The sequence below is a fragment of the Aulostomus chinensis genome, chromosome 6, assembly GCF_037954235.1.
Source record: "Aulostomus chinensis isolate RoL2024-O1b breed Wild chromosome 6, RoL_Achi_v1.0, whole genome shotgun sequence".
Lineage (NCBI taxonomy): Eukaryota > Metazoa > Chordata > Actinopteri > Syngnathiformes > Aulostomidae > Aulostomus > Aulostomus chinensis.
The window spans coordinates 28,883,226-28,909,869 of record NC_141325.1 but is presented as its reverse complement, the minus strand read 5'-3'; the positions used below and the strand labels follow the sequence as shown (position 1 = coordinate 28,909,869).

At 47.3% G+C, this 26,644-nt stretch overlaps 4 protein-coding genes and 1 long non-coding RNA gene across 8 annotated transcripts in view; 2 read left to right on the top strand and 3 right to left on the bottom strand.

Annotated features, from left to right (window-relative positions):
• Nucleotides 1–14,778, top strand: part of igsf9b (immunoglobulin superfamily, member 9b) — a 31,601-nt gene extending 16,823 nt beyond the window's left edge. For 3 of the 4 annotated variants that reach the window (XM_086207408.1, XM_086207409.1, XM_086207410.1), the window contains 19 exons: nucleotides 1,873–2,019; nucleotides 3,735–3,886; nucleotides 4,003–4,120; nucleotides 4,454–4,595; nucleotides 5,010–5,155; nucleotides 5,246–5,388; nucleotides 5,464–5,604; nucleotides 5,773–5,889; nucleotides 5,979–6,129; nucleotides 6,228–6,339; nucleotides 6,867–7,042; nucleotides 7,149–7,387; nucleotides 7,592–7,676; nucleotides 7,817–7,987; nucleotides 8,170–8,206; nucleotides 9,063–12,416; nucleotides 12,566–12,726; nucleotides 12,898–13,109; nucleotides 13,333–14,778. In XM_086207408.1, coding sequence (XP_086063534.1) covers nucleotides 1,873–2,019; nucleotides 3,735–3,886; nucleotides 4,003–4,120; nucleotides 4,454–4,595; nucleotides 5,010–5,155; nucleotides 5,246–5,388; nucleotides 5,464–5,604; nucleotides 5,773–5,889; nucleotides 5,979–6,129; nucleotides 6,228–6,339; nucleotides 6,867–7,042; nucleotides 7,149–7,387; nucleotides 7,592–7,676; nucleotides 7,817–7,987; nucleotides 8,170–8,206; nucleotides 9,063–12,416; nucleotides 12,566–12,726; nucleotides 12,898–13,097 — 5,792 coding nt within the window. In that variant the 3' untranslated portion in view covers nucleotides 13,098–13,109; nucleotides 13,333–14,778. The remainder of the gene's footprint in view (nucleotides 1–1,872; nucleotides 2,020–3,734; nucleotides 3,887–4,002; nucleotides 4,121–4,453; nucleotides 4,596–5,009; nucleotides 5,156–5,245; nucleotides 5,389–5,463; nucleotides 5,605–5,772; nucleotides 5,890–5,978; nucleotides 6,130–6,227; nucleotides 6,340–6,866; nucleotides 7,043–7,148; nucleotides 7,388–7,591; nucleotides 7,677–7,816; nucleotides 7,988–8,169; nucleotides 8,207–9,062; nucleotides 12,417–12,565; nucleotides 12,727–12,897; nucleotides 13,110–13,332) is intronic. The other variant, XM_086207411.1, reaches the window with a different exon arrangement.
• On the bottom strand, nucleotides 1,838–12,944 carry LOC147260700 (uncharacterized). The gene is made up of 3 exons (XR_015116660.1): nucleotides 12,819–12,944; nucleotides 3,552–3,859; nucleotides 1,838–2,123 (listed from the first exon to the last, which is right to left on the bottom strand). It is a non-coding gene; the product is annotated as an uncharacterized LOC147260700 (long non-coding RNA).
• A 1,067-nt stretch (nucleotides 14,779–15,845) lies between the features above and the next one.
• gatd3l (glutamine amidotransferase class 1 domain containing 3, like) lies at nucleotides 15,846–19,048 on the bottom strand. Its single transcript, XM_086207407.1, has 7 exons — nucleotides 18,783–19,048; nucleotides 18,651–18,703; nucleotides 18,462–18,575; nucleotides 18,202–18,333; nucleotides 18,032–18,124; nucleotides 16,700–16,865; nucleotides 15,846–16,202 (listed from the first exon to the last, which is right to left on the bottom strand). Exons 1-7 carry the CDS (start codon nucleotides 18,897–18,899, stop codon nucleotides 16,068–16,070), a joined length of 810 nt encoding a protein of 269 aa, XP_086063533.1. The 5' UTR covers nucleotides 18,900–19,048; the 3' UTR covers nucleotides 15,846–16,067.
• Nucleotides 19,049–19,250: 202 nt separating this feature from the next.
• Nucleotides 19,251–24,976, bottom strand: tmem127 (transmembrane protein 127). The gene is made up of 5 exons (XM_086207406.1): nucleotides 24,748–24,976; nucleotides 24,539–24,674; nucleotides 21,141–21,965; nucleotides 20,898–21,062; nucleotides 19,251–20,812 (listed from the first exon to the last, which is right to left on the bottom strand). The coding sequence occupies exons 3-5, from the start codon at nucleotides 21,376–21,378 to the stop codon at nucleotides 20,502–20,504; spliced, it is 714 nt and encodes a 237-aa protein (XP_086063532.1). The 5' UTR covers nucleotides 21,379–21,965; nucleotides 24,539–24,674; nucleotides 24,748–24,976; the 3' UTR covers nucleotides 19,251–20,501.
• Nucleotides 23,533–26,593, top strand: ciao1 (cytosolic iron-sulfur assembly component 1). Its single transcript, XM_086207405.1, has 7 exons — nucleotides 23,533–23,941; nucleotides 24,554–24,702; nucleotides 24,772–24,883; nucleotides 24,965–25,053; nucleotides 25,130–25,331; nucleotides 25,611–25,680; nucleotides 26,179–26,593. The coding sequence occupies exons 1-7, from the start codon at nucleotides 23,803–23,805 to the stop codon at nucleotides 26,411–26,413; spliced, it is 996 nt and encodes a 331-aa protein (XP_086063531.1). The 5' UTR covers nucleotides 23,533–23,802; the 3' UTR covers nucleotides 26,414–26,593.
• Nucleotides 26,594–26,644: the final 51 nt, after the last annotated feature.

Below are 26,644 nucleotides of genomic sequence, written 5' to 3'. Positions count from 1 at the left end.
ACCAAATTTTGAAAATCAACACGTACTCATTCACATGCACCCACGTGCTGCTGAACCCACAAGACCAGAGCACATGGTCAGTCAGGGGCGTGTTTCGTCGTCCTCACAGATGTTATTGTAATAGGTGCTATTAGCCACATAATATTTAGCCACATGAGGATTAGGTGCACGTTAAAGAAGGTTTGTGTGACTTTGCACGTGAAAGTTTTTTTTTTTCCTCTGAGCCTTAAGTGTGCAGTTAATTCCCCGTCGAAATAGGAAAAGGTTGCATTGGAAATCAACAGTTCAGGCAGGACTGATGAGAGGGAAAATGCCTTAAGTTATCCCCCCACCTGTTATCATCTGTCTGCACCTTTCTTCTCCGCGAGCCTCACCCGCTTGTTTGACAGACGCTGACCTGAAATCAGAGCTGTTCGTTTTATGGAGCCTCTAAGTGAGCACTGCCCATCAAATGCTGGTCTGTTTTTAGGAGGTCAGTCAATCATTAAACCTGACTATTACACACAGCAACAACCCCAGTCAGGAATGCAGGGTTAATTGTTAGCCATTGTTGCCTGTCTTTACACTCAGTGTGGGTTTGGCCCTGTCTTAAGGCCGCGTGTGGAGTTCAATGAATTTCATCGCTCTCAGCTACGACTGCACAAGCTCATCTGCAGGGAAAGCAGTGTGAGGAGATGGTGTTTCTTTTGGCATTCAGTCAGTGTTTGGGGTGACGATCGGTCCTCAATTTGAAAATTAAACTGTGAGAATATAGATTTTTCTTTGAGTAACACTTACCGTTTTACTACATTGCGGAGAAACATATCACCTTTCTAATCTTAGAAATCTGTTCGTAAGAATGATGGAATGCGTTTTACCCGCTGACTTCTCTGGCCATGGCCTGGTATGAGCAATGTGTGTGTTTCCCTCTTGCACGCATCCTCCAAGCGTTAAAAGTCCTGTGATTGAAGGGGGGAAAAAAGCGTTCATTGAGAGACAGAATAAAAGGGAAGAGGGGGAGTGGGAGGGGAATGGTAACTTCAGTACTCTGAAAACCAGGCTGCAGTCACCAGGCAACCAACAGATCAAGTTTCAAAGCCTGACAAGGAGTTAGAAGTACAGAGAGGGGGATTGGGCTTGTGTGTGTGTGTGTGTGTGTGTGTGTGTGTGTGTGTGTGTGTGTGTGTGTGTGTGTGTGTGTGTGTGTGTGTGTGTGTGTGTGTGTGTAAGAGAGATACAGAGATGTGAGTGTCCTGTTTGAAGGTGCACATTCACAACTTCATAGCCAGCATCTGCCACACACTCCACTGTTAATCTCTGCCCGGTGTTCCTTGTTGATAAACTAACTACATCACACATCTGCTGTAGAAATCCCCTTTAAGATGAAACTATGAATATGAAAGGAAGAAAACACACTTTTCCTTTTTTCTTTTTACTTTTTTTTTGGTGATTTAATTAAGCTGCTTTCAAATATTCTTGGCATGCTCGTCATAGCTCTTCACTCACGCCACCAAAACCCTAAATGACAGGACACTATCTTCATCTGTAATTTTCACAAAAGTGATTCATGTCTTTGCACTCCTACTAAGTGCCACTGACTTCTTATCTCCCGAGCTGCATATTTTGTCTCCTATTTTCATAAACACACAAACTTTGGAGCTGATGATCACAGTGTGGATGCTTTTGTTTGCGAGCATGACTTTGACTGAGGCCTTTGTGTTACTGGATGCCTGTGTCCTTCGCATGGTAAGCCCTCTTCCTGCATCTGCTGACTGTGGCTGTCTGGCCCTCTCTCTCTCTCTCTCTCTCTCTCTCTCACTCTCTCTCTCTCTCTCTCTCTCTCTCTTTTATTTCTTTCTTTCTTTCTTTCACCCCTTCCTCCTCCTCCCCCAGGACGTGTTTCTCTGACCCGAGGTGCCTCTCTGCTGGTGGAACGGCTGACCCTGGAAGACGAGGGCTGGTTCGAATGCCGCATCCTGCTGCTGGATAGCAAAACAGATGACTTTCAAAATGGCACATGGACCTTCCTCTCCATCACAGGTGCAGCACCGCAGGGTTTTGGAGACTCAGGAGCTGCTCCTCTCACTGCTTGTTGCTGGTGCGGCCCTTGTTTGGAACAAGCACAGCGTGGGGCGAGAGAGGACCTGGCAAATAGATTTTCCTGAGTGTTGTTGCTGTATGTGAGGAGCTGTGACATTCTGTGCACACGGTGATCATATCGTGTCTATGTCTGCCGCTTGCCTGCTGTGAGGTGATGTCAGCGTGGGAGGACGTTAAAAGAATAACAGAAACAGGGCAGTGAATCGGCTGCTTGAGTGGGATTAATGTTAAATGTTAAAAGCAATACTTGACCCAAAATCTTTCATAGATTTTAACAAACAGGTGTACTGAGCTCACGAAGATTATTTTTTTCCTTCCTGCATTACTTCTTTATAATGCAAAAGTGTCAGCGGTGTATATTTAGCTTGAAGCTAATGGAGTCTGGCAGCTAACAACAGATAAAGCAACAAAATAATAAAACTGCCCCAAAACGTCCGTCCCTTCCATGAATGAGTGACAAATAGGAAGGGAGTTAGAGTTTGTTTTAGCTTGAATCAAAGTGTTTGTGGATTACTGAGCAAATGGCTGGATGAATAAGATGTGGATAATACCCGATGGTGCACTTTACAGTTTATAAACGGACACTTTTGGACAGGTTTGCTGTTATTTTGTCACTTCAGCTGTTATTACCTCAGTCTCCATTAGCTTCAAGCTAAATATACGTGGCTGGCGTGGCAGTCATCAAGAGGCGATGCAGGAGGGGAAAAAACATCTTCGTGAGCTCAGGACACATATTTGTCAGTACTTGAAAGGCAAAATACTCCTTTTAGTTAAATTTTGCTTTAAATAGGAGTACTTTTAAACTCACCTGCCTCTCGCTCTCTTTGTCATACACTTGCTAGTTGTGCCACAATGGAGTTGGAGGTCACTGAGAGTGTAGGTAAAGTGTGATATGATTGTAGTGCAGTGAATAAAAGGCCTGCATGTGCAGCATCGGGTTGCAGGTGAACACTTAACACCATTTTTACACATAATACTGTTACATCAGTTCATGTATTGGTTGCATTTCCTTCAAATGCGTGTCACCTAGGGACACGTTAAATCATCCCAGCCCCGGACTTGATTGACAGAGGCTTGTAAACAGAAAACGATGATGCCCAAAAGCGCTTTCCAGTTCAAAGAGTGCATTTATTTTTAGTGTGGATGGTACAGAAGTCTGTTCTCTCTGAAGCAAGCAACAAAAGAGAAAACCTGATGTGTCAATCCAGATATTACTTGCTGAGATTTGGCGATAAGCTCCTAAATACTAATTTTGGAAACATTAAGTGCCTGTGAACACACAGCGACAGTTAACCAAGAGACTTGAATAAGAAGATTTTAATGGAAAAAAGCCGCTAATCTGTGCACACGCTTTAATTAAACTGCTCACCACAGTCAGGTGATCATTTGGATTTTTTTGATTGTTTAATTAAAATGGCATCAAACCAGCTGTCTTCAAGATCCACTCTACAGAGGCGAGCGATAGGTTGTACCTCCAAGTGTCAGGCTCATCAAAGCTATCCGCGTTTGTTCCCGCTGGTGAAGTTTATCTTGAAGCATTTACATCAAGTTTGACTTCTATATCTAGGGTTCAAAGTCAAGTCATTGCCCTGTGTTGAGAACAGTCGCATGAATGACGAAATAACAGCTTCATCTCTCTGTTGTCTTTGTTGCAGCGCCGCCTGTGTTCATCAAGACCCCACCGACTTTTGTGGAGGTTCTTCTCGGAGATTCATTGACTCTCAGCTGCGGAGCCCACGGCAACCCTCGACCGACTGTTGTGTGGCACAAAGATGAGAGCCTGATCGAGAAACATGAAAAAATAAAAGTGAGGAGGATTAACAGATGGAATACATTAGAAGGGGCATTTTTCTGTAGGAGTTGTAGCTTTGATGTTGCTTTTTGATCCTCACCCGTGTCTCATCCTCTTACCCTTCATGTTAGGTGCTCAACGGTACCTTGTCTTTGGCCTCCATCACAAGAAATATTTCAGGAGTGTACAAATGTCACGTGTCCAACTCAGAGGGGAACCTGACTCACTCTACACAGCTGCAGGTCAAAGGTCAGTGACGTGCTTTGGAGCGAGACACAATCGCTTGTCTTGTGTTAAACATTTGACGAGCAGGTAGGATATAAGTGTGTCAGAAAGAGCCATCCACACGTGTTCCTGGGACAGCGAGTAAATTCAGATAAGCTGTTTTACTCAGAGGCTTTGTGATTATACTGCGTTACTGTAGTTATCGTCATGTTATATAGTCTATACTGCCGGCTACAGGCTGTCTCCTGCTATTGCAGTCACTCAGTGACTCATCTGGATAGACAGTCACTGTGCCACGATACTGAGCTGTAATAATTACACGTGTGTCCCATGTTTTTTTCTCATTTTTCCCAAAAGGTCCCCCAATCATCATCATCTCTCCAGAGGACACAACTCTCAACATGTCCCAGGATGCAGTTTTGCAGTGTCAGGCTGACGCCTACCCTTCCAACCTCACTTACGAGTGGATGAAACAAGGACAGAATGTTTACCATATTGAGTGAGTCCTCAACGTCTCCACAAACCTGGGATACATGACGTGTAATTGTGTTTGTCAAATGGAAACTGTAGCTGATTTGTCTCACTAATTCACAATAGCCTCATTTACTTTAATAGAGTACTGAGAAAAGTAGAACAAAGCCTTGGCAAACAGAGGGGATCAGTTACAGGTGTTCTTTCCAAGGCCTACTGATAATACAATCAGTTCTAATTAGAATAATTGTGAGACTATTATGCAATGTCATCATTTGCATGCTGTAAACCTTAGGAAGAGGAGATTATAGTTCTGATTAAATGGTCTCTGATACTTACTGATAATACTTAATGAGTTTTTATTCCCACTTTAAAACAGTGTTTTTTGCCACTTTCTCAGTTTAATGACGTCATATGTTGGTTTGAATCTTTTGTTTTTTAGGTCCCTGAAGTCCAGAGTGAAGGTTTTAGTGGATGGAACTCTTCTGATCCCTAATCTGATCCCAGAAGATGCTGGCAATTACACCTGTATCCCGACTAATGGGATCTTGACCCCGCCCTCAGCCTCTGCACATCTGAAAGTGAAGCGTAAGTATTTCATCTGCTGTAAGAGGAAGTTCTGCTTTAGTTCCATACATCGATTCATTTAGACGTCACTCTTCTTCCTCTTCACTGTAGACCCTGCACGTGTAGGCCGAATGTCCAGGGAAACATACCTGCCCTCTGGTATGGAGGGGGTCATCGTGTGTCCTGTCCAGGCTGACCCACCTGTGCTTTATGTCAACTGGACCAAAGATGGGAATAATTTAAATCTTGACAATGTAAGTTTTGAGTTGCACCAGAGCGTCATACACTTAGATGCAGTGTTTATAATTTTACCTCTCTGGTCTGTTCAGTTCCCGGGCTGGATGGTTAACTCGGAGGGGTCCGTTTTCATAGCAACGGCAAACGACAATGCTGTGGGCATGTACACCTGCACGGCCTACAACAGCTACGGCACCATGGGCCAGTCTGAGCCCACCCAGGTCATTCTGCAGGTAAGGCTGCTCCTCTCAACTCAGCGTCAGGCTTTTTTTTTTCTTTTTTCTTTTTTTTTTGTTGCAAAATCTCATACATACACACACACACACACACACTCTCACACACACACACTCACTCAAACACACACATGGCTGGTATTGACTAAGGCTGTCTCCCTCTTCCAGGACCCCCCAACATTCCGATCGCCTCCTCGGCCAGAGTATCTGCAGGAGGTGGGCAGGGAGCTGATCATCCCCTGTGAAGCCAGTGGGGACCCAGCTCCAAACATAACATGGAGCAAGGTACTGATTTCCTGCTCTAAATCATAGAGGAGCTGCATAAGCAAGTTTAATTCCTCCTTTATTTAACTGGATTCTGTCTTTTCTCTTAGATTGGTCCTTCTCCTCGTTCCCAGTACTCTGTGTTAGCTAACGGCTCCCTCCTACTGCAGCCCCTCAGTAAAGACCACCACGGGGGCTGGGAGTGCCTGGCCTCTAATCGTGTAGCCACAGTCAGTGCAGGCACTGTGATTATGGTGCTGGGTACGTGGGCTCGCCACCTCTCCGAACACAAAAATTACCACCTGCGTGTATTTACGTGCATTGTGAGCATGTCGAACTTGTGCGTCTTTGTTCTTCAGGCACCAGTCCTCATGCTGTGTCCTCAGTGTCTGTGGTCACAGAGATGAACCAGGCCAACGTATCCTGGGTGCCTGGCTTTGATGGTGGATACACCCAGAAGTTCACTGTATGGTCAGTAACTGAGTGATTCATGCGCTCACTTATTTTAGCTTTTAAACCTCGGCACATGCGGCTGCTCTGGCTGGGGGCGTTTGTGTATTTGGGATGTCCGTCCCATTCTCGTCAACACAACATCCCAGTAAGACCTTGAGGGAATATCTTCAAATTTAGGATGAATCTTCAGTCGGACCGAAGGATGAACTGACATGTCTGTTGGCATGAAATGACGAGGTGATGACATTTCATATCCAAAAAGTTCCCCTTCAATATGCCATCATAATATTCTGCAAATAAAAAACACTTTTCTGACCAATATACTATCTCTATACTGTCTCTATGACGCCTTGAGGTAGGAATGATAAGTTGCATTTTGGCAAAAAAAAAAAAAAAAAAAAGCAATTAAAAACTTTGTTAAATTCAGTTCACCACCTGCAGTTGAGTCTGGACGAACGTGGATGTGTCCTGCAGCTGGACCGACTGGTAAAGGCAACTTAAACTTTGTGGCAGTAATTCTGATTCACTTTTTTTGTCTGTTCCAGGGTCAAGCAGGCATCCAGAGGGAAACATGAGTGGGCATCTCTGCCTGTGCCCACATCCAAAAACTACCTGCTGGTAACCGGGCTCCTCGCTGGCACCTACTACCAGTTCAGTGTCCTACCTCAGAATAAACTCGGCTCTGGGCCTTTTAGTGAAATAGTTTCTGTTCGAACTCAAGGTTTGTGAATGTGTGATATATTTTATGTTTGTTTTATCCAGTAATTATATATTGTTTGGTGCAAGTGCTGTGTCAGTATGAAGATTTATTGGTGTTTTCTTGTTAGCGGTGCCAACAGAAGCCCCCACAGTCATCACCACCCTACCAACTCCAGAGCCGCCCACACTCTTGTCAGCCAACCGGACAGAACAAGGTGTTCTCCTGCAATGGTTCCCTCCTGAGGCCCCCTCCTCCCCGCTGACGGGCTATGTGCTGCAGGCCCGTCGGAATCAGGGCCAGTGGGTCATCCTCAGCAGCAACATTGATGCCAATCAAACTGAAGTACTAGTACAAGGACTACTACGTGTACGTGTATTTCTTTCTTCGTGTCGCGTCCTTCTTGAGATCTTACTGTGTTTTTCTCTTTATTATCTGGTTGCTTGTAAATGAAATAACAAAACTACTATCACAGAGAGCTGTTGATGATAGAAGCATCTTCCACCACACACACACACGACCCAGTATTTTCCCTCAGAGACTGAATCCATGCCTGATCCCTCTGTCTCTCAGGACTCCAGTTATGACCTGAGGCTAATGTCCCGCAGCAACAAAGTACTCAGTGAGCCGAGTGACTCTGTCAACATATCCACCACAGGTTAGTGACGCTGTCTCGATTGCCATGAACATTACATTCCTGGTACATTCATTTTAGAGGGTATTAAATATTAAAATGAAGCTTTAATTTTGAGCCGATGAATTTTAGAGCAACCATCGCTGACTATGTTCTGATTACAGGGATGGAGATATACCCCCTGCGACCAAGTTTCTTAGAATTTGTCCCCGAGCCTCTCCTGGCTGGCGTGTTAGGAGGGGTGTGCTTCCTGTTCATGGCCATCATCCTCTCCCTGGTGACTGCATGCTACATGAGTAACAGGAGACAGCAGCGGCGCAGGAAGAGAAGACAAGGTAAAATATCTGATTAAATAATTGCTCTTTTTTTTTCTACACAAACAATGTTATAACCAAGGTGGTGTGCAGAACGCCTGAAATGTTGATTCCTAAATATATCTCATGTACAGTTTGCATAATTGCACAATTTCCCTGTGTGTAACATCTGAGCTTTTAATTATTTTCCTACTGTTTTCCAGATCTCCCATCTGCCTTCCAGAAGAGCCCGTCTCAGGAGTAAGTGTCCAGATCAGTCCAGTCCCTGCATCTCTATTACTGCTACTGCTACATATTTTTGGCTATCAGGATTTGTTTGAAGCCTGAACAATGTTGGTATGATACCCACTCACATGGTAGTAGGGTGGAAATAACTTGGATTGCATTTCGGTACTCTGCTATCAGCAAGCTCTTGAATTGTAAGTGGCTAAAATTAATATTTTTGAAAACAACATGAAAAGACAATGTTAAAGTGTCATTCATCATGAAGGACCTACAGAGAATTATTAGCCGCTCTCCATCTCCCCTCAGATTTATGGAGCTTCACAGGGTTTCAGCACAGTTGTTAAGTTGTACGGCTTGCTAATATTTTATTTTGTTTGGATAATGTTGATTTTGGCTGCAGCAGGCAGCTGATTTTTTTTTTTTTTAGAGAAGTGCTCCAAAAGCGTCTTCTCTTCTTCTCTGTATCAAACAGCAACAGACACAAACCAAGACTCACTGGTCGGAGGAGGATTTAGCTAGCAGCTTAAAACAAATCAATATTTCCTTGAGGAGGTGATAGAGACCAAAAAAACAACTCTGAATGAATGATCATGTTGCCTTTTAGTTCAACATATGTTGCCGCTAAGTGGCCAAAAATATCAGTTAATTTAGATCTGATAAACGAAGTATTTGAATGATCTCATCTATCAGTAACATCTGACAGTAATTAGTGATGACGTGAAAGTTCCCCACAAGCCGCTTAAATGCTGACATTTATTTATTTCAGAAAGTTACAGATTATGCGGTCATTTTTATTTTAAGCACTTTTGCTAGAATCTATGAAGCTGTCAGACTCATTTAAAGTGTTCCCTTCTGTCTGTGTTATCCTCAGAGCTCGCTCTCCTCCTCGGAGCCCAGACAGTGTCCTGAAGCTGAAGCTGTGCCCACCCATTCCCTTCTTCCCCAACTCCTCCTCGCAGTCTGATCGGTCCTCCTTTGACAAAGGCAGCCGAGGGGAATACCAAGACCAGCGGAAACAACTCCTGGCTAATTCATCCCCACCGCCTCATTACACGCTTTTTGAGAGCCACCTGGGGTCTCAGGCCCCCTCACCAACTGCTTTGGAATCCATCTCCAGGGGCCCAGATGGACGGTTTATTATCCAACCACTGCTAGAAGGTTCCAGTCCGTCTAAGAAGAACAACCTGAAGAAAGACATCCTGCAAATAAATGGTGGGGCAAAAGGCTCAGGAAGCAACCGGACATCATTCAGGGATTCCCCAATGTCAAGTATCGTGAGCTCAGAGAAGGAGGAGAGGAGGGATTCTCCTGTCACTGTGGATGTTCAGGAGCTGAGCAGGCCGCCCTCCTCACCTGGAAGAGTTCGGACCATGGCCCGGAACTTTTCCCGTCACGGATGCTTTTACTCTGACGATGAACAAGGCTCAGAGGCCCTACTGGAAAGAGCAAGCTTCTATTCTGACAACAGTGAGAAAAAGCCCAGCGATCCCCTGAGGAGGCACCGCGTCCCTGGCCACACTGAAGACCCTTTCCCTAGTCTGGGCCGGCGAACCAAGCTTCTGGATAGAGATAGAGACAGGCTACATCTCACAGGCTACCAGGCTATGGAGAGTCAGCTGACCAAAAACAGCACCATGGTCACACAACTTGACAGTGAACTGGAGAGGGAGAGCATCAACAAGTGCGTCCAGCTGGCAAAGGAGAGGGAGGAGATGGAGAGGGAACTCGAGAGTTATACAGCCAATCAGAGAAGTGGAGGTCATGGGAAAGATGAACAGTCGAAGAAGACGGAGTGCTCTCAAAGGGATGCTTCCACTTCAGATGAAGAACCTGTATGGAAACCACAAGACATTACCATCAGACAAAAACACAGACCTTCAGGCCAGACAAGTCGGGTGTCAGACTATCGGAGGGCATGCTACTTTGGGAACACCAGTAGTCCGCTGGACCGGCTTCCTACATCTCGCATACAGTGGGATATTAGCCCTGTGACATCCATCACCAGTCTCATTCCAGTCCAGAGTCCTTTGGAGGCCACATCGCCCAGGTCACAGCATCTTCAACCATGTAGAGGAACCCCAGAGGACTCTCCGGTCACCCAGAATACATCTCTTCCCATGTCTTCTCCTGAGGTCACCTCAGAACGACCCCCTGTCCTGTGCTTAGAAACCCCTGTCAGAGCGAGGTCTTTGAGTCCTCTGAGAGATTCAGAGGTATGCAGAAATTCCAAAAACCAGGAAGGCTTAATGGAAAAAAACCAGGATGGAGGGGTTGCTTCAAGGTCCAGGAATTCATACGCTTACGGCACTCAGCCTTGGGATTCAGCTTCTAGAAGTCCTTTAGTCTACAGCGAGAGGCCTGAAAGTCCAGCTCAGCCTTTCACTGCTTCCACGGCATCGTACAGAGTTACAAGGGATCCCAGTCCCTCGAGCTATTCTACCCTACCGTATGACCATCATGCAGGAGGGTCAAAGGCCAAAGACAGGGACGCTCTTGGTTGTAATGAACGCAGAAGTTCAGAATTTGAAAGAGAAGGTGTCCGAGCACGCTCCAGAAGGAGTGACAAATGTCTTTTCTCCGATAGTCCCAGTCCTATCTCAACATTGACTCTTGTAGAGGAGGTTGAAAGTGACCAATCCCAATTTTCTGTCCCCAGAATATCAGGGTCCTTCAAGGCCAAATCTGCAGCCCCATCTCCTAAAATGTCCCCTCTGCAGACGAGTGCTATTCTTGAATATCTCAGCCTTCCTGGTTTCATTGAGATGAGCGTGGATGAGCCTGTGAAAGAAGGTGAAGCCTCAGATTCTGCTGGACAAAGTTTGACACTAAATCCAGAAAAATCTCCGGTGACCAAGCCTGATGTAGTCCCTAAAAACTGGGAGGTTCATGTCAAGGACAATCGGGAAACCGACACAAGTCAAAAGGAAGGGTGCCTTGAACCGATGCATTGTGCAAGTACTCCAGAGGCAAGCGCAGACATTAGCAAACAACAGCGCTATAGACTCTCCCCCCATGTGGAAGGAAGAGACTCATTACTCAGAGTTAGATTCCCAGATGAGTCAAGGTCACCGTCACCTGGTCCAGAAAAAACATGCAAGCAACTTTACAATGAGAAAACACAGATTCGAGCTGGCAGTAAAAGAACTGACAGACCCGAGTCCAGCCTCGGCTCCAGACCAGCTCATACCTTGTTCAGTGCAGCCAGAGGCGTGGCAGATATTGTCTCAAAGCATTCTCAGAGTTTTGGAGACAGTAGTGAGTTCTTACCAGAGCAATCCCAAAGACAAGCTTCTCAGGGTAGCAGGACTAATAATATTGCATCGAGAATATGTCAAGCCCCTGTGCCATTTCTGAAGAAATCCTTAAGCTTAGGCCCTTGTAGAACACACTCAGGTTTGGGACAACCTCGTCCTTTCCTGAAAAAATCCATCAGTTTAGGCTCCCAGAGGTGGGAGCACTTTGAGAGCCCACGGACATACATCTCTGAGAAATATTACTGGGACGAGTTCCCAAATCCAGATGTTAGGATGAAGTCCTACAGTTTGGGTCACACTCCGTCTTCTTTTCTCAGGCCTGGCCCCTCCTGGAGGGAGTATGTCCCATTCAGACGCCCCAGCGTGGGGAGCTTAGAGCGACCCGACCACACACAAAGATCTTTAGCTAGTCCTTCCTACCTCACTCCTTCAATGTACCCCCCCAGACAAACTTCGGTCTCCCCATTACTAGAACCGTCCGATCCACGACGGCAAGCTACTGTGTTCCCTGAGTCCTCGCGTTGGTCCCCCTCTTATCAAGATACCCTGAGGTCTGCTCAGTATACGTATGTTCCAGTGCACTCCTCCATTCCTGTGCCCTACTACCAACACGGCCCAGGTTTGAGAGCAGAAATTATGAGACCCATGGACCCCAGGAGGGGTCCTCCGAGGTCCTACCTGCCCAGGGGTATCAGCTGGCCCTCGCCCTACTATCCCCCCCTCCCTTCCAGGGAGCTCGAGAGTTACAGACAGGCAGACCGGATGATGGGAAGGGGAGGTGAGACAGAGATAAGGGAGGTCAGAGAGGGAGGGAGGGCCAGCTATGCCAGTCAGAGCAGTGGTAGGGGGAGTGCCGGTCTCTTCAGGCAGTCTCTGTCCATCACCCCTACCCTGCTCAGCTCCCCCGAAACCACTGAGGAGAGTGAGCGGCACAGAGCTGAGACGGAGCTGCCTGAGAGGAGAGTCAAAAGGTGAAACACCAGCACACCTGGAGAACAGACTGGAAGGTTCTCCTTGGTGGAGGGATTCATTTATGTTGCCAAATAACATAATTGTGTTATGTAGGTGTTTCTTGTGTGTTGCTGTTCTGTTACCTGAGTCTTTGTCTTGTGTTTTTCAGTAGAAGGAATGCATCAGTAGATGAGAGTTATGAGTGGGACTCTGCTGATGCCGGTTTGGACTCGGAGGTCCTGGAGGCAATGAGGTTTGATCAGTCTCGAACGGGCTTTCGGAAAAGCAGGTATGATCAAGCTGGTGGCCTCCAGGACCAGCCAAGGAAAGGTACTGCCTGTGTTTTTACATTCTCGTGGTGTGAGGTTCTAATGTTGCATGTGTCACGGTGAGTGTAATGTGATTGTGCTGCATGTGCTGACCTTGTTGTGACGTGTCCTGGTGAGCTTGCCCCATGACGTGTCCATTCCATGCATTTCCTGTCCCCGATGCCCTTCCCAGGCCCGTCTCCCCCAGCCTGCCCACCAGTTTCCAACCCACCTCGCTGCCAGCACAGCCACTCCCTAAGTGAGGCACGTTTCAACGCACTCCGCCTGGAGTACCAAGAGTACAGGCGGGCTCAGGAATCCATCTGTTCCCGTGAGCCCTGCCTCGCCCCTGGCAACGATTCAGACTCCGATTCCAACTCAGCTCTGCTCTAGCAGCTTAAATCGGTCCGTTGTTCCGCCTGCCCACTCTACCTTTTCCCTCTTTTTTTCCCCCAACTGTCACTACTCGCCTGCCTGCCTCCTTTTCCTTCCTGTCACTCTTATCATCCATGTGCAGTGAACTTTTGCTTGTATGTAGAAGCCGATGACAACGCTGCTCAGTTTGTAGTCGTTCAGACAGCTAGTCTTTAATGCTCTCTCTCTCTCTCTCTCTCTCTCTCTCTCTCAGATTTGTCCAACAAAGACACCAAATAGCAGTTAAAAGAGCAGACAGCAGCACTGCGGTATGGACCGGTGCCACACCTCGTCAGAACGTTGCGATGTGACATCACTCGTCGTCGCGGCCCTCTGTTACAGCAGACTAAAATAATCCGATTGTCCTCAGTTGTCATCCGATGATGTTCTTTTTCTAATATGCTTATTTCATTGCTCTGTGGACAATGAAGCTGAGAAGGGATTATTATTTATTTTTATATCAAGCTTGTGCAACTGCGTTTAGGGATTTTTTTTGTTGTTGTTTTGTTAAACCTTGACAATCAGACACACAACAGGACCCCTTTGACAAAAACGTGCTCAGACTTGACAAGGGGATGACCCGCCTCATGAGAGCGGGAGCACGCTACGCCACGAAGGTGTTATTTATCTATCAGAGAACTTCCTTTTGGTAACAAAGGAATGCTTATGACAATTATGTTGGTCCATGTTCCTGACCACATCAGTCCAAGGGGTGGTCCGTGTATGTGATATGTCCAGTGTTCCCAGTATAACAGTGCTTCAAGCATTCCCCCCCCCCCCATCTGACACAAGTCCCCAGATAATTGTACTTAAAGTTAACCTAATTAATCTTCCTATCCTCTAGTTCAAAGTCTCGTACGATTTGATGACGTCAAACCTCTTTACTCCAATCAGTAATTGACTCGAATCGGAGTTTGTGTCTTTATTTCTCACTTTGACCTCACGATTCCCTGAAATCTTTCCGACTTCCGGTGACGTTTTCACAAACCGTTCTACAGATCCTCCCGGTAGCTGTTCGAGTACGCGTTTCCACGTGAACGATCCTGCTGTCGTCCTGTAACATCCTCCCTCGCCTTTGCCTCGGCAGATAAATGACAGATGCAGAAGGATGAAGAAAAAAATGACAGAGTGAATGAGATTTGCCTTATTGTTAACAATGTAATGTAAATATGCTAGTTTTTCGACGACGGGAGATAACAAGCTATAATGACACTCATCAGAGGATTGAAGAACTTTTTACATAAGCTTTGCTCAGAACATGACGATTTCTGGATAGTCTTTTGGAGTTATGATATGCAAAAATGTTTACAATTCACATCTTGCATGTGAAGACAGCACTGTGAATATTTAATTGACCTCTAGTTCTGTTTTGAACTGTCATGAAGTTTGTGCCCATTAGCCAACTTTTTGTTTTGTTTTGTTTTTTGTACTGAAAAATGACAAAAAGCTGTTTTCTGGTGCGTCACCTGGCAAACTGAGAGGTTGAAAGCTGTGTTGTTGGTCTGCATTCGTACTGTATTTACTCAAACAACCCTCGTATGGAGAGAGTACGCATTTCTGATGATGGTTTTGGGAGTTTTGTACAAACTGGAAATTTTTATATCTTGCCACCTGGTTGTTCTGTCATTTTTTATATGTTTGTAATGAATAAAATGTTCTATATAAATGTAGCTATTGATCCTTGATTCATCAAACTGAGAGAACCTGTTGAATTTTTCTGTCTGTAAGACTGCGACTGTGAAGATGGTTGCTCTAAAGACTTGATGTCAGCAAGGCCACGCCCCTAACACACCTCCAAGCTACTTGCACCTGGTTAACACAACCACTTCAGCCGGTTATCCCTCCCTCTTTTTTCTCTCTCATCCTTTCTTTGATTCAATCATCATCATCATCCCCATCTTTATCAGTCACCCATGAATTTAGTGACACACACACACACACACACAGTATTGCTAGAAATGAGTGGTCAGCAAACACTGACTGTGTGTTCAGCGGGTTCACAGTAGCGTTTATCATCCAGCAGGTCCGCAGATCTGGTTCTCTTTATTCTGAAAGGGCCCAGATAGAAGGATCTGGTTCTCTTTATTCTGAAAGGGATCAAATGGAAGGATCTGGTTCTCTTTATTCTGAAAGGGCTCGGATGGAAGGATCTGGTTCTCTTTATTCTGAAAGGGCTCGGATGGACGGATCTGGTTCTCTTTATTCTGAAAGGGCTCGGATGGAAGGATCAGGTTCTCTTTATTCTGAAAGGGCTCGGATGGAAGGATCTGGTTCTCTTTATTCTGAAAGGGCTCGGATGGACGGATCTGGTTCTCTTTATTCTGAAAGGGCTCGGATGGAAGGATGTGGTTCTCTTTATTCTGGAAGGGCTCGGATGGAAGGATCTGTCAGGACTGGAGACGGAAGAGTCAGCCGTCTCACTCAGAATAAAGGAAAACAAGGTTGCCCGCTCCTGCTCACATCATGTTTATTTCAGGGGTTACTGGGATCTTCGTTTTTATTGAGCTACAGTAAACGTGCACAGTAAATACAGAACGACATATTGATCCAGCCTGAGGGATCCATTTGGATCCAGTGATTAAAGACGTGCATTGCTGGGTGCTTTTAAATGATCCTTCAGCGTGATTGTATCAAGACTGAGCTCCTGTTCGCACAGTGCCAAGCTGGAGTTGAAGCGCAGCTTTGCCACAGGTGGTGAGAGGAAGTGGGAGACGCACTGGGAGGATGAAGCCCTCCCAGTGCGTCGCGGCTCCCTGGTTGCCAGTAAACCTGTCACATTTATGTTCAGGCTCGTCTACCGATACATTTATAATAAAGCGACTATCAACACACACGCGACTCAGGGAAAACCACAGTACAACAACAAGACAGTGTCTCTGTAACTAAAGCTACATCCTGTGAGTCGGAGGCGTGCGTCAACGCCAGCTTCCTCCTCTGCAGCAGCTCTGCTCACTTGCTGGACAAACGCATGACGTGTTTCACCATGTTTCCGATGCCGTCGAAAATGTAGTGATAGTGATACTCCGTCTCCCACATGAAGGTCGGAGTGCTGACCACTCTGTTCTTCTCGTCCACGTGAGCTTCGTGCAGGGAAAGGTCAAGGTCAAAGCTGGAGGTCATTCATAATCATAATAACAAAACAAAACAACAACATTTGTAAAACTGACTTAAAGCTGTGTAGCAGTGGTGTAAATGCAGCGAGTGCTGGCTGAGGTCCTGTCTGTGGGTCTTCATGGGCGGTGCACATGTGTGGGGTAGACGGCGGCGGATCGCTAGTGACATCACTGGGGCTTCCCACTCACCTCACATCTCGAGTGTGTGAATGTACTTTTGCATCACACGAGCATCAAATTCCATGGTAGTTCCAAATCAGTGGCTGCACAGCCAGGCATCGGTGGGCCTGCAGGCTCACGCCGCCTGGCTGTGCGCCGCCTGATGCTAAGAACTTTCAGCCTCCACTTCTTGCTGTATTGCACATTCAGGTGCTGCTCACCATTCCAACAACTAAGTTCCCAAAGGTCACTGACGTGTCGACCAAGTTGACTCCCATCTGTAGGAAACGGGGAGCTTTGAAAGGATATATATGGGTCGCGGCCATTGTGGCGAGCTCCCATGCTCTTTACAGCCTGCACCATGCTTGTGTGCGGCCAGCTGCCCCAGCGGGTGCTGTCATCCCGCTCATAGCCCATGGTCACCTCGATGCCGGGCAGCACGCGGCAGGCCAGCACAGGAGCCATACTGGCCAGACTGGGAAAGAAGAACACAGTTCAGGTGAGTCAAAGTTAAAGAGAGCAGCCATCAAGGAAGTGACATGAACAGCTGGTGGGAGAGCGACTGCCAGTGCTCCCAGTAAAAACTAACAACAGCAGTCCTCATCAATCATGAGGAGTAATAGGATGAGGGTCACGGCAAAATAAGAAGAGCTGGAAGAGTCTTTTAACAGTCATGAAGCTGATATATGACGACGTCGCAATATCCAGCATCTATCACAGATATCCTGCCTCACATCCGAATATTAGATTATTGATAAGAAACCCAGGCCTGGAGTCAGCGGCATACACAACCACTGCAGAGCTCCCAGAGCAGGCGGCAGCAAGTGAATCTGCTTAAAGAAGCACAGGAGCTAAGTGGTGATTTCACTTGAGATTTATTCAAGATATCAGACATACAACAGCACTCAGTGATGGCGTTCAGCAGCCGGCCACAGACAAACGGGAGAGGAAGGAAATTCATTGCACATGTAGTTGACGGTGAGTTCAAAGTTCTGATGAGTTTTAATTTGAGAGGTTTCTCCCTTCCAACTCCACACAAAGAAGGAGGCGAGGTGACGCCAGCGGACCCCAGGTCAGAGGTGACGATCGGCTCTCTGGCTCGGAGAAGCTGCTTCATCCTCCCCTGTGTCCTCCCTCCCTGACCTCCGTCTAATTCCTGAGATCCTGCATCTCCTGTCGTCTGACTGTCCTCATCTGAACGTCTGCACCGCGACCCTTGTCACCTCATCAGTCCCTCTCTGGCAGAGACTAGCAGCTCAGGGATCAGTCACGTTCCTCCAGGTCATCTGAGTTGCACTGCGCTCTGCGAGGACTTGTTTGATTGATCCGACTTCCTTCGTGTTGCTCTCTGCAGCTCTGACAGATGGCCGGACGTGCGTGAACGCATCCGCTGCGGTTACTCAGAGGGGAGATTTACTCTTGGACTCTTTCACAGCTTCTGCATCCCAATTTCCTGTCAGGGATGGTCTCAGTGTGAGTGTTTATCCAGCCTGGCGTAATCTCATTTAGAGTACAGTGAAGCAGAGCACACAAAGTTCAGTGACGGTCTGCAACTTTGTGTGCTCTCAGTACGCAAACCTCCCGGTGAGGCTTCATCATCCTGGGACTGACAGACTGAACATTCTCGTGACACTCACTCACCCAATGGGCTTGCGTGAACGATGGAAGTCTTTGAGGACCTTTTCCACGTCGCCATGCAGCTTGCAGTCTTTGCCGTCCTTCACAAAAGAGGATCTAAAGGGTTGAAAGTGGCATTGTGACATCACAACTTCAACATTTCCGTCCTGCGTCTACGTCTCACGTTGCCTCACAGATTCTTGACGATGCCGTGGCCCCCAGGGAAGATGACGGCGTCGAAGCTGTTGACATCCAGCTTGGACAGGTCTTGCATCTGCATCGCTCCTTGACCGTGACTGAACCGAGCCGCCTCCGTCATCACGTTCCTGTGTGAGGGCCAGAAATAATCATAAATACTACCTCGTCAAATTAGTCAAGTCAGACGGTACAGCACAGAAAATGACATCATCCAGCGGCTCGTGTCCGTGCGTTCAGCGTGTCCTCACAGGCCTACCGGTTCTCGCCAGAGGCCGGCTGCTTCCTCATGTGGTCCATCACATGCATCTGCTGCTGATTTGGAGCAAACATCTGGAAACGAGCGCCGTTGCGGCTCAGGTGGTACATGGTGCTGAGGACACAGGTGGGAGTTAAACATCTGCACGTTTGAACACTACGAACCTGAGCTCACGGCCGGGACACTCACTAGACCCCCTCGTGCACATCAGTCCCATCCCACCAGCCGCATCCTGAGAAAACCTGCAACACATCACATCGATCTACGCAACCACAGACTTCCTGCTTGTCCTCTGACGCAGCTGTGACTCAGCTCACTTACCACTGCAACATTGGTGTTCCCCCAGTTGCCGTAATCACCGTGGTGGACAAAGCTGGCGGGGGGGCGGGAGAAAACCGCCAGCGTCTGTTTGGACAGCAGATTCCTGGTGGCCAGCATGATTCAGCTCCTGTGGTTCAGCTTCAGAGTGTGAAGATGTGCGATGGTCGTGAAGTCAGTTTATATACCAGCAGTCTGGCCAGGTGACGCTCCCACGTAAGCTCTTGACTTCCCTATTTATACCTTGTTTATTCAAGTAATTGACTTAAGTCTTCTTCTTCTTCTGGCAACTCTCAAGTCTTCAGCTCGAGCCTGGAGTCCAAACATCATGGAATTCAGCCCAGGAAACACTGTGGCGTTACGGCGGAGACGGAGCTCCTGGTGCTCGGTGCAGAAAGACGCACATCGAGACTGGTTGACTGGTGCGCTTGATTAGCACGTAGCTTCTGAGTGTCCTGCTGTCTGTGTAGCTGGGACGTGTGGATGTGATACACAACATATACACAACACCCTCTAAAGTCCATTAAGTTGTAAGGCTCTTACTGGCAGTAATGCCATGCTGCATCTACCGCGTCTAGACTGGCAGACCCACAAATACCACAGTGAGACAGAAGCGTCAAAGTCAATGTGGCGTTTAATGGAAACCTGCAGGCGCGAGAGGTGAAGGCGGCAGATTCAGGGCCAAGAACATGAGGCAAAATAGGGCTTTTATTTTATTATGACTTTTTTTTTTGTTCATGTATAAACAATATTTACATACCGATGACGAAAGTATAGAGACAATTCCAGGAACAAAATGTAGAAATGGCTTCAACAGAACAAATACACGACCAACTAGAATCACCACATCAAATCACAATTTTAAGCCTCGGGTTCGTCCGAAGGGTTAAAATCTGCACACAAATGAACTCATGCATAGAAAGACGAACTCAAGCCGCCACATCCCAACCGAGCACAACTCGTGGTTTCAAACAACACAAGAACATGACAACTTCTGCGGTGACGTTTCTGTTACTTCATCTTACTTTTAACGTGAAACAAACAAAATGTTTCGCCATCCTGCGACACGTGACACCAACCTTTTTGAAACACCTGACTCACACTGACAGTTTTTGTTTTTTTTTTGTTTTTTTTTTTTACTCTTGCGACACCTCAAGTGCAGATACTTGAGACTAAACCAGCGACGGATCTTCAAAAGCAACAGAAGGACACAGCACAGACGACTAATAAATAAAGGTCTGTTATCGTATATAAAAGAAATGACTAAAACCATTCTTAGTGGAGTTCTGATGTAAAAACGTGTCTGATGTCAAATAAAATCATATACATGGCAAGCATATCAAAAATACAATAAAACTCAACAAAGCTCCACCCATGACCATCTCTCAATAACCAGCTTCAGTAACTGTCATTGATTAGGCTGCGGCTATTTCATCGATTATTTGTGATCGGCCATGTTGGGCACTTCGTAAGGACCAATTCCTAAAAGCCATTTACATGCAAATCACTAGAAACTTCAGTGGTGCGTTTCTGCCGCCACACAAGAAAGCTCTCATGCACCCGAGCGCCGTCAGTCGCCGAGCGTGCGCGCTAACCCTGCGCACCGTGTTCATTATGGAGAGGATTTGCAAAGATATCCGCATGATAAAGAGTGGGGTTGCTCGTCAAGCCAACAGCCGTGCTCAGAGAGAAGCGAGTGCTACCAAGGCCAGCCTGGTGGCGTTATGGCGTGTAGGCAGGCGGCGGCTGAAACTGATTGGCAATGTCATAATCAGCAGGGAAAGTTTCACTGCTGTCCTCCATCTCCGAGAGCAGTTCTAGAGCCTGCTCCTCCTCCTCGGTGGGGTAGTGGCGCAGGAGGTTGGCAGCTGTGGCGAGGATGGAGGCTCCGCCTGCCCCCGCCACCAGGTAGAAGCTGATGGCGAATGTGACGTATATGAGGGAACCGTGATATTTTTTGTGTTGCTGCTGTAGTGACAGGATGAGCTCCGAGGCCCAGTAGCAGAAGCCGATGACCGTGGCGCACTGCAGCACTGGCGAGAGAGAACACAGTAACTGGAACCACGTTTCATTTGAGCCTTCTGATCACGACAGGACGGTCATGTGATTTTTCAGTACCTGTGAGAATGTGTGCAAACGCATATCTACGTGTGATCTTGAGAGCAGGGTGCTTGGGTCCAAACACGTCCAGGAGGAAAGCGGTCAGACTGCACAGGATGCCCAGGAAACAGAAGGCAGCGATCACCCGCAGCAGTAAGATGGTCTGTGGGTTCACACAATAATCTGGAAGACAACATAAAGCATTACACCAGACCAGTCACCGCTCGACTGCCCCTCCGATGAATGGGCGCTGGTGCTCACCGTCCAAGAGCTTGGGGTCAATGTACCCCAGGACATCCGCCACCCCCAACTCTTGTCTCGGACAGGTGCCTCCATGAACCCGGAGCCAGGCCGGTTCCGCCAGAGCTGTGCATAGAGCGGTGATGGACAGGGCTCCAGGCAGCGCTGAGACCAGGCTCCGCTCCGGTTGCTTGGGCAGGGAGGTGCCCGCTCTCCTCCTCCGGCCTCCAGGAGCATTAGAACCCGGCGGGGCGTACATTGTCGGCCGATTTCCCCCTCGTCTGCTGGAGTGTGGCGAAGGCTCCGCTGGTAAGGTCAGCCAAACCAACCCAAACAACACCGGTACGGCTGACCTCAGCTGGCTGAGAACACTTGACAGCGACCCCGGTGTTTTCTTCAAAACGGTGTCTAATATTTCCACACGACGCCTCAACGAAATATGCGTTCTTGATAATCAAGGTTTTATATTCGGCAGACAGGCAGACAATGGACAGATGGCCTTCAGGCCCGAGTTAGCTCCGTGGTGTTAGCGTGTCAAGCTAGCTCGAAGCTAGCGCTAAATCTCGTCGACAGTCATACAAAAATAAAGTTGATATGAACAAGTGAAACGAACTACAAACTACGAATCGATATGGTTGACTGCCGAGGTGAAAAATAACGATCAATCAGAAAGAGAAACCAAAGACAAAACAAAACAAAAGGAAGCTTACGCTGGCTTCCTGTGAAATATTGACTTCCTTGTTCTTATCATTCTTCTTCGTGGCTTCAAATCGCTCGAATTCACACGAGCACGATGATCAGTGTTGCCACCTCATGGTGACTTCCACAATGACAGTCGGTTGCCTCCTGAGGAAAGACGCTACCCTGTGGTTCATATTCATTTAATTGAATGGATGTTTTGTAATTTACACAATCAAACGTGGAAATTATATCAATACTCTCTTGTATGACAAAAAAACTGGGCCATGTGGTAAATATACACAAACAGACTGGGATAGAAATACTGACTGAGACAGAGCCAAGTAGGATGGTCGAAAAGGTTTAATTGACTTAAAAAAATCTTTTAGACCATAATACTTTAATTTGTCTCAATCATAATTCTATAATATCTGAAAAGAAGAAAAAAGTGGATGGAGTAAGTTGATAAGAGTGAAGCTTCTGTTGTGAGCCAAGCTAATTTTATCGTACAGCTCCACAGAGAAGAGAGCCGACATGTTGATTGACGTTCAGCAAATCCTGAATTACAATCATATATTTATCAGTAACACATGTGGGTACGCAACTGATTTTCACCAAGCTTGGAGGAGCTGTATAACAGAAAAAGGAATAATCCATTACAATTTTGGGGCAAATTCAATATAGCGCCACCTGGTGATAACAGGAAGTTCTGGAAGTTACATTTTAGCCTCTGTGTCTTTGTTAAACAATGTTAGCATGGCCACGCCACACGAGGTGTGAAAACAATTCATGTTCATTGACTAAATTCTGAAATGATGTCTTGAATTTTTAAAAAAGGGTTTCCTTTTTAGATTTATTTCAGCTGTCAAGCTGATTCATTTCATCAAGCCAGAAGAAACTGGGTTCAGTAAAAAAGGAAACAGAAAGTTGGAGAAACTGTTCCTGATTGTTCAATGTGCCACAGACTCCCAGCATTTCAAAACATGTATAAAACTCACAGACAGACTCGAAGGGCACTGGTCCCAGTTCATACGTCTGCTGGTGTCTGTGTCATAATGACTGAGAAATTATTGAAACTCCCATGAGACACGCGTGTGATATTTGTATGAAAATGGTTCACCGTCATTCGAGTTTATGAAGCTAAAATGAGTTTGACTGCTTCTGAAATGAGGCGGTGCAGGAATGAGCTCCAGAGCCTGCAAACCACACGAGCCACTGAGGATTCATCAGAAGTCGTGGACATAAAACGCCATCGTGAAGAAAAGAGAAGAAGCCTGACGCGAGTCCTGAGGCTAGAAGAGGCCCTAATGAGGGCAAGGCCTCCTGCATCAGTGCACCTACACCAGAGGGTTTTAGGAAACTCAGTGTCACAAAAAAATGCTTCAACATCTCTGCATGTGTATGAGTGGGCGAGCGGGACTGAGTTCTCCCCTGGAGAACGTTCAGAGGATGGCAGTAGAAGCACTCAGTGGTACAGTCTAACGTGTGATTCACCCTCAAACTAAATTTGGTTTCACCAGGATTCAAAATAGATGACAAAAAGAAAAAACATATTGAGTTGATAAAATGTCTTTTCTGTGTCCCGCCTTCTCTGCCTGTCATTTAAGCGTCTACCACCTGATCAAGTTATTAAAAACAATAATTATTTATTACACGTTTGAAGCAAACTTTGCCTGCGTCCCTTTCCACACCAATTGGCGGCGATAATGCGCAGATTTACAGTTGGCCTTCCGGGAATGAAGCTCTAGGTAGTAGAAGAAGAAGGAGGCGATAACAAAGATGGCGGCCTTGATGTCATGTTTGTGTTTCTGAACTTTTGTACTTTGTCCACTGCTGTTAACGCAAAGTTTTGCAGTTTATTTTGCAAAGTTAACCGGGATCTTTGAGCAGGGAGGCGTTAAACACCCGAGCCTGTTAATATCGCGCCAGCTAGCCGTCGCAGCGTAGCGGCTACGCAGCGGTGACAGCGGCGGGTTACCAGGCGAACGAACGGACCTGCTCAGCAATGGAGAAGGGTCTGACCCTGGTTCAGAGGCTGAGCGCACACCCGGACTCTCGCTGCTGGTTCGTCAGCTGGAGCCCGAGCGGGACTCTGCTGGCCTCCTGTGGAGGCGACAAGACGATCCGGATCTGGGGACGAGAGGGTGAGCTGCCGTCAGCTAGCTCAAGTTTCCGGCTCTGCTTGGATCAAGAGTTTAAGCTAACAGTAGCTTCTGGTAAAGCTGGAGCTCTAAAATTTAAGATGGACGAATTGAATTTAGTTTTATTTGAGTTTTCCTCATGGATATGAACTCTGTCGTTCAGGGAACATCGTAATTGCTTTAGTTATTATGAGTAATTATGAGCACAACTCATTTTTGACCGGTGTCAGTGGAAGGAGGACGTGACATTTTTGCAGGTCAGAGGTGATTATGGATCAAATTGACTCATGTGAAAGGCTGGAGAAACGATCTTCTGAAACAGTAATAATACGAGGGTTGGTCCGGATGTTTGCCCCCCACATGCTGACACTGATGGTTTATTAAGTTTGGTTTCAGTTCTTGGCGTCAGTTATTCGCCCTGTGGTCGTGAAGCAAACCAGTCTCTCTCAGTTGAGGTGAACTTTTATGAGCTGAAAGCAGTCAACACGGCCGATAGGAGCAGATTTATCGGTGTGGTTTTATCTGATATCTGTGTTGGAAACCTGAAAAAGGAATGTGCATACATCGCTTGCGCTCTGGGTGAGTGTTTCACTGTCGTACCTCCTCGGTGTCCAGGGGACTCCTGGGTGTGTAAGAGCGTGCTTCAGGACGGACACCAGCGCACCGTGAGGAAGGTGGCCTGGTCTCCCTGTGGGAATTACCTGGCCTCCGCCAGCTTCGATGCAACCACCTGCATCTGGAAAAAGAAGAATGATGATTTTGAGGTTGGTTTTCCTCTTCAGAGAATGTTTTGTCCTTTCAAATTTTACCCAGAATCCCCTCTTGTCCCCTAGAGTTTGACGGTGTTGGAGGGACATGAAAATGAGGTCAAATGTGTGGCTTGGGCTCCGTCTGGAAACCTGCTGGCGACTTGTAGCCGAGACAAGAGCGTCTGGGTTTGGGAAGGTTTGTGTTGAGCTGCGCGTCTCATCTCCAGCAGGAAATGAGCGATCAGCGGAAATGACCTCCTGTGTTTGTGTCTCCCAGTGGACGAGGAGGACGACTACGAGTGTGTGACTGTCGTGAACTCTCACACGCAAGATGTCAAGCACGTTGTGTGGCACCCGAATCAGGAAGTGAGTGACACCTGAGTCACGTGTCCTGGCGCTGACCTGCTGGCTCTCACCAGCTGTTTTCTCCACGTGTCCGCAGCTTCTGGCCTCGGCGAGTTACGACAACAACATTTGCATCTACAAGGAGGAGGATGACGACTGGGAGTGCAGGGCCACCCTGCAGGGACACACATCCACGGTGTGGAGTTTGGCCTTCAGCGCCACCGGTGAGCGGCTGGCGTCCTGCAGCGACGACCGCACCGTTAAGATTTGGAAGGAGTACCCGAGTGAGAGCGGACGGGGTGAGTTTGCTTCGGAGCGTCCCAGGCTGTCGGACAGTTAGCATTTCAGTTAGGACTTAGCTTCAGATGCTAACGCAAATATCATAACTAAAACAAGAGTCCTTAAATAGCAGACGTGTCGGTCATGTGACTGTGCATCGTGTGAAACTGTGTGTGTGTGTACCGTGTGAAGCTGAGTGTGTGTGTGTGTATCGTGTGAAGCTGAGTGTGTGTGTATGGTGTGAAGCTGAGTGTGTGTGTATCTTGTGAACCTGAGAGTGTGTTGTTCTCTCTCCACAGGAGACCTCTGTTGGAAGTGTGTGTGCACTCTCTCCGGGTATCACGGCCGTTCGGTGTACGACGTCGCCTGGTGAGACCTCCTCAGCTCCGTCCAGGGCTCCAGTCAGAATAAAGACACACACACATTCACACCCCTGTGCTGGCAGAGCAACCCAGACTATTACGGGATGGCTTCAGACCTCCAGCTGAGAGGCTGTGATGCTGAGGGGCGGTGATGCTGTTGAAACAAATCCCTGTCACGTCGGGGAATTTTAAAATAACGTCAGACGTTTCCTACCTGCGGCAGAACCAGACGACCTCAACACGAAGTTCTCCAGGAGGAACGTCTTCACCTTCCAAACTGTGATTTCTCAAACTGATCAACGGGTTGCCCTCCTCCTTAGGAGCGCGAGCCTGACGCAGCTGAAGCTGCTGCATTCACACACATCTGCCTCCTTCTGTCAAACACATTTGTTGGTTGCTTTAATGAGACGGACACCACGCGATCCTAATGGTTGTGGGCCGGTCTTTGTCTGAAACACCAGACTGAGCCTCCTTCCATCAAGCTGACAAGTGTGTTTGTGTTCAGGTGCCAGCAGACTGGCGCCCTGGCAACTGCCTGTGGCGACGACGCTGTGAGGGTGTTCAAGGAGGATGAGACCGCCGGTCCAGACGAGCCGGTCTTCTCTCTGGCCGCTCATGTGGACAGAGCTCACAGTCAGGACGTCAACTGTGTCGCCTGGAACCCGAAGGAAGGACGACTCCTGGCGTCCTGCAGCGACAGCGGTGACATCGCCATCTGGAGGTTCCAAGAGGAGGACTGAATGTGCTTCACCCCCCCCACAAACACATTTTATTCCCAGTCAAGTTTGGAAGCATCCTGACTGAATGTTCTATCTGATCATGGTCATCCATCTTTCGTTTCCAAGTCCTTCGGCTCACCGTCTCCTCATGCGTCTCAAATTAAGAATCTATTGATATTTCATAATGTTTATATAAATAAACTTGAACAATTACGTGGCTTCTTTTTATTGCAAAACAATGATTTCTCACAG

Excerpts from the sequence above, each read along its gene's own strand:
- ciao1 (XM_086207405.1), top strand. The coding sequence starts at position 23,803 with ATGGAGAAGGGTCTGACCCTGGTTCAGAGGCTGAGCGCACACCCGGAC. Across the intron at positions 24,703-24,771 it reads AGAAGAATGATGATTTTGAG|AGTTTGACGGTGTTGGAGGG; the intron begins GTTGGTTTTCCT and ends CTTGTCCCCTAG. Across the intron at positions 25,332-25,610 it reads CCCGAGTGAGAGCGGACGGG|GAGACCTCTGTTGGAAGTGT; the intron begins GTGAGTTTGCTT and ends CTCTCTCCACAG.
- gatd3l (XM_086207407.1), bottom strand. The coding sequence starts at position 18,899 with ATGCTGGCCACCAGGAATCTGCTGTCCAAACAGACGCTGGCGGTTTTC. Across the intron at positions 18,704-18,782 it reads GGAACACCAATGTTGCAGTG|GTTTTCTCAGGATGCGGCTG; the intron begins GTAAGTGAGCTG and ends GATGTGTTGCAG. Across the intron at positions 18,125-18,201 it reads CACGGCATCGTCAAGAATCT|ATCCTCTTTTGTGAAGGACG; the intron begins GTGAGGCAACGT and ends TCAACCCTTTAG.
- tmem127 (XM_086207406.1), bottom strand. The coding sequence starts at position 21,378 with ATGTACGCCCCGCCGGGTTCTAATGCTCCTGGAGGCCGGAGGAGGAGA. Across the intron at positions 21,063-21,140 it reads TGACCCCAAGCTCTTGGACG|ATTATTGTGTGAACCCACAG; the intron begins GTGAGCACCAGC and ends GTTGTCTTCCAG. Across the intron at positions 20,813-20,897 it reads GTTTGCACACATTCTCACAG|TGCTGCAGTGCGCCACGGTC; the intron begins GTACTGAAAAAT and ends CTCTCTCGCCAG.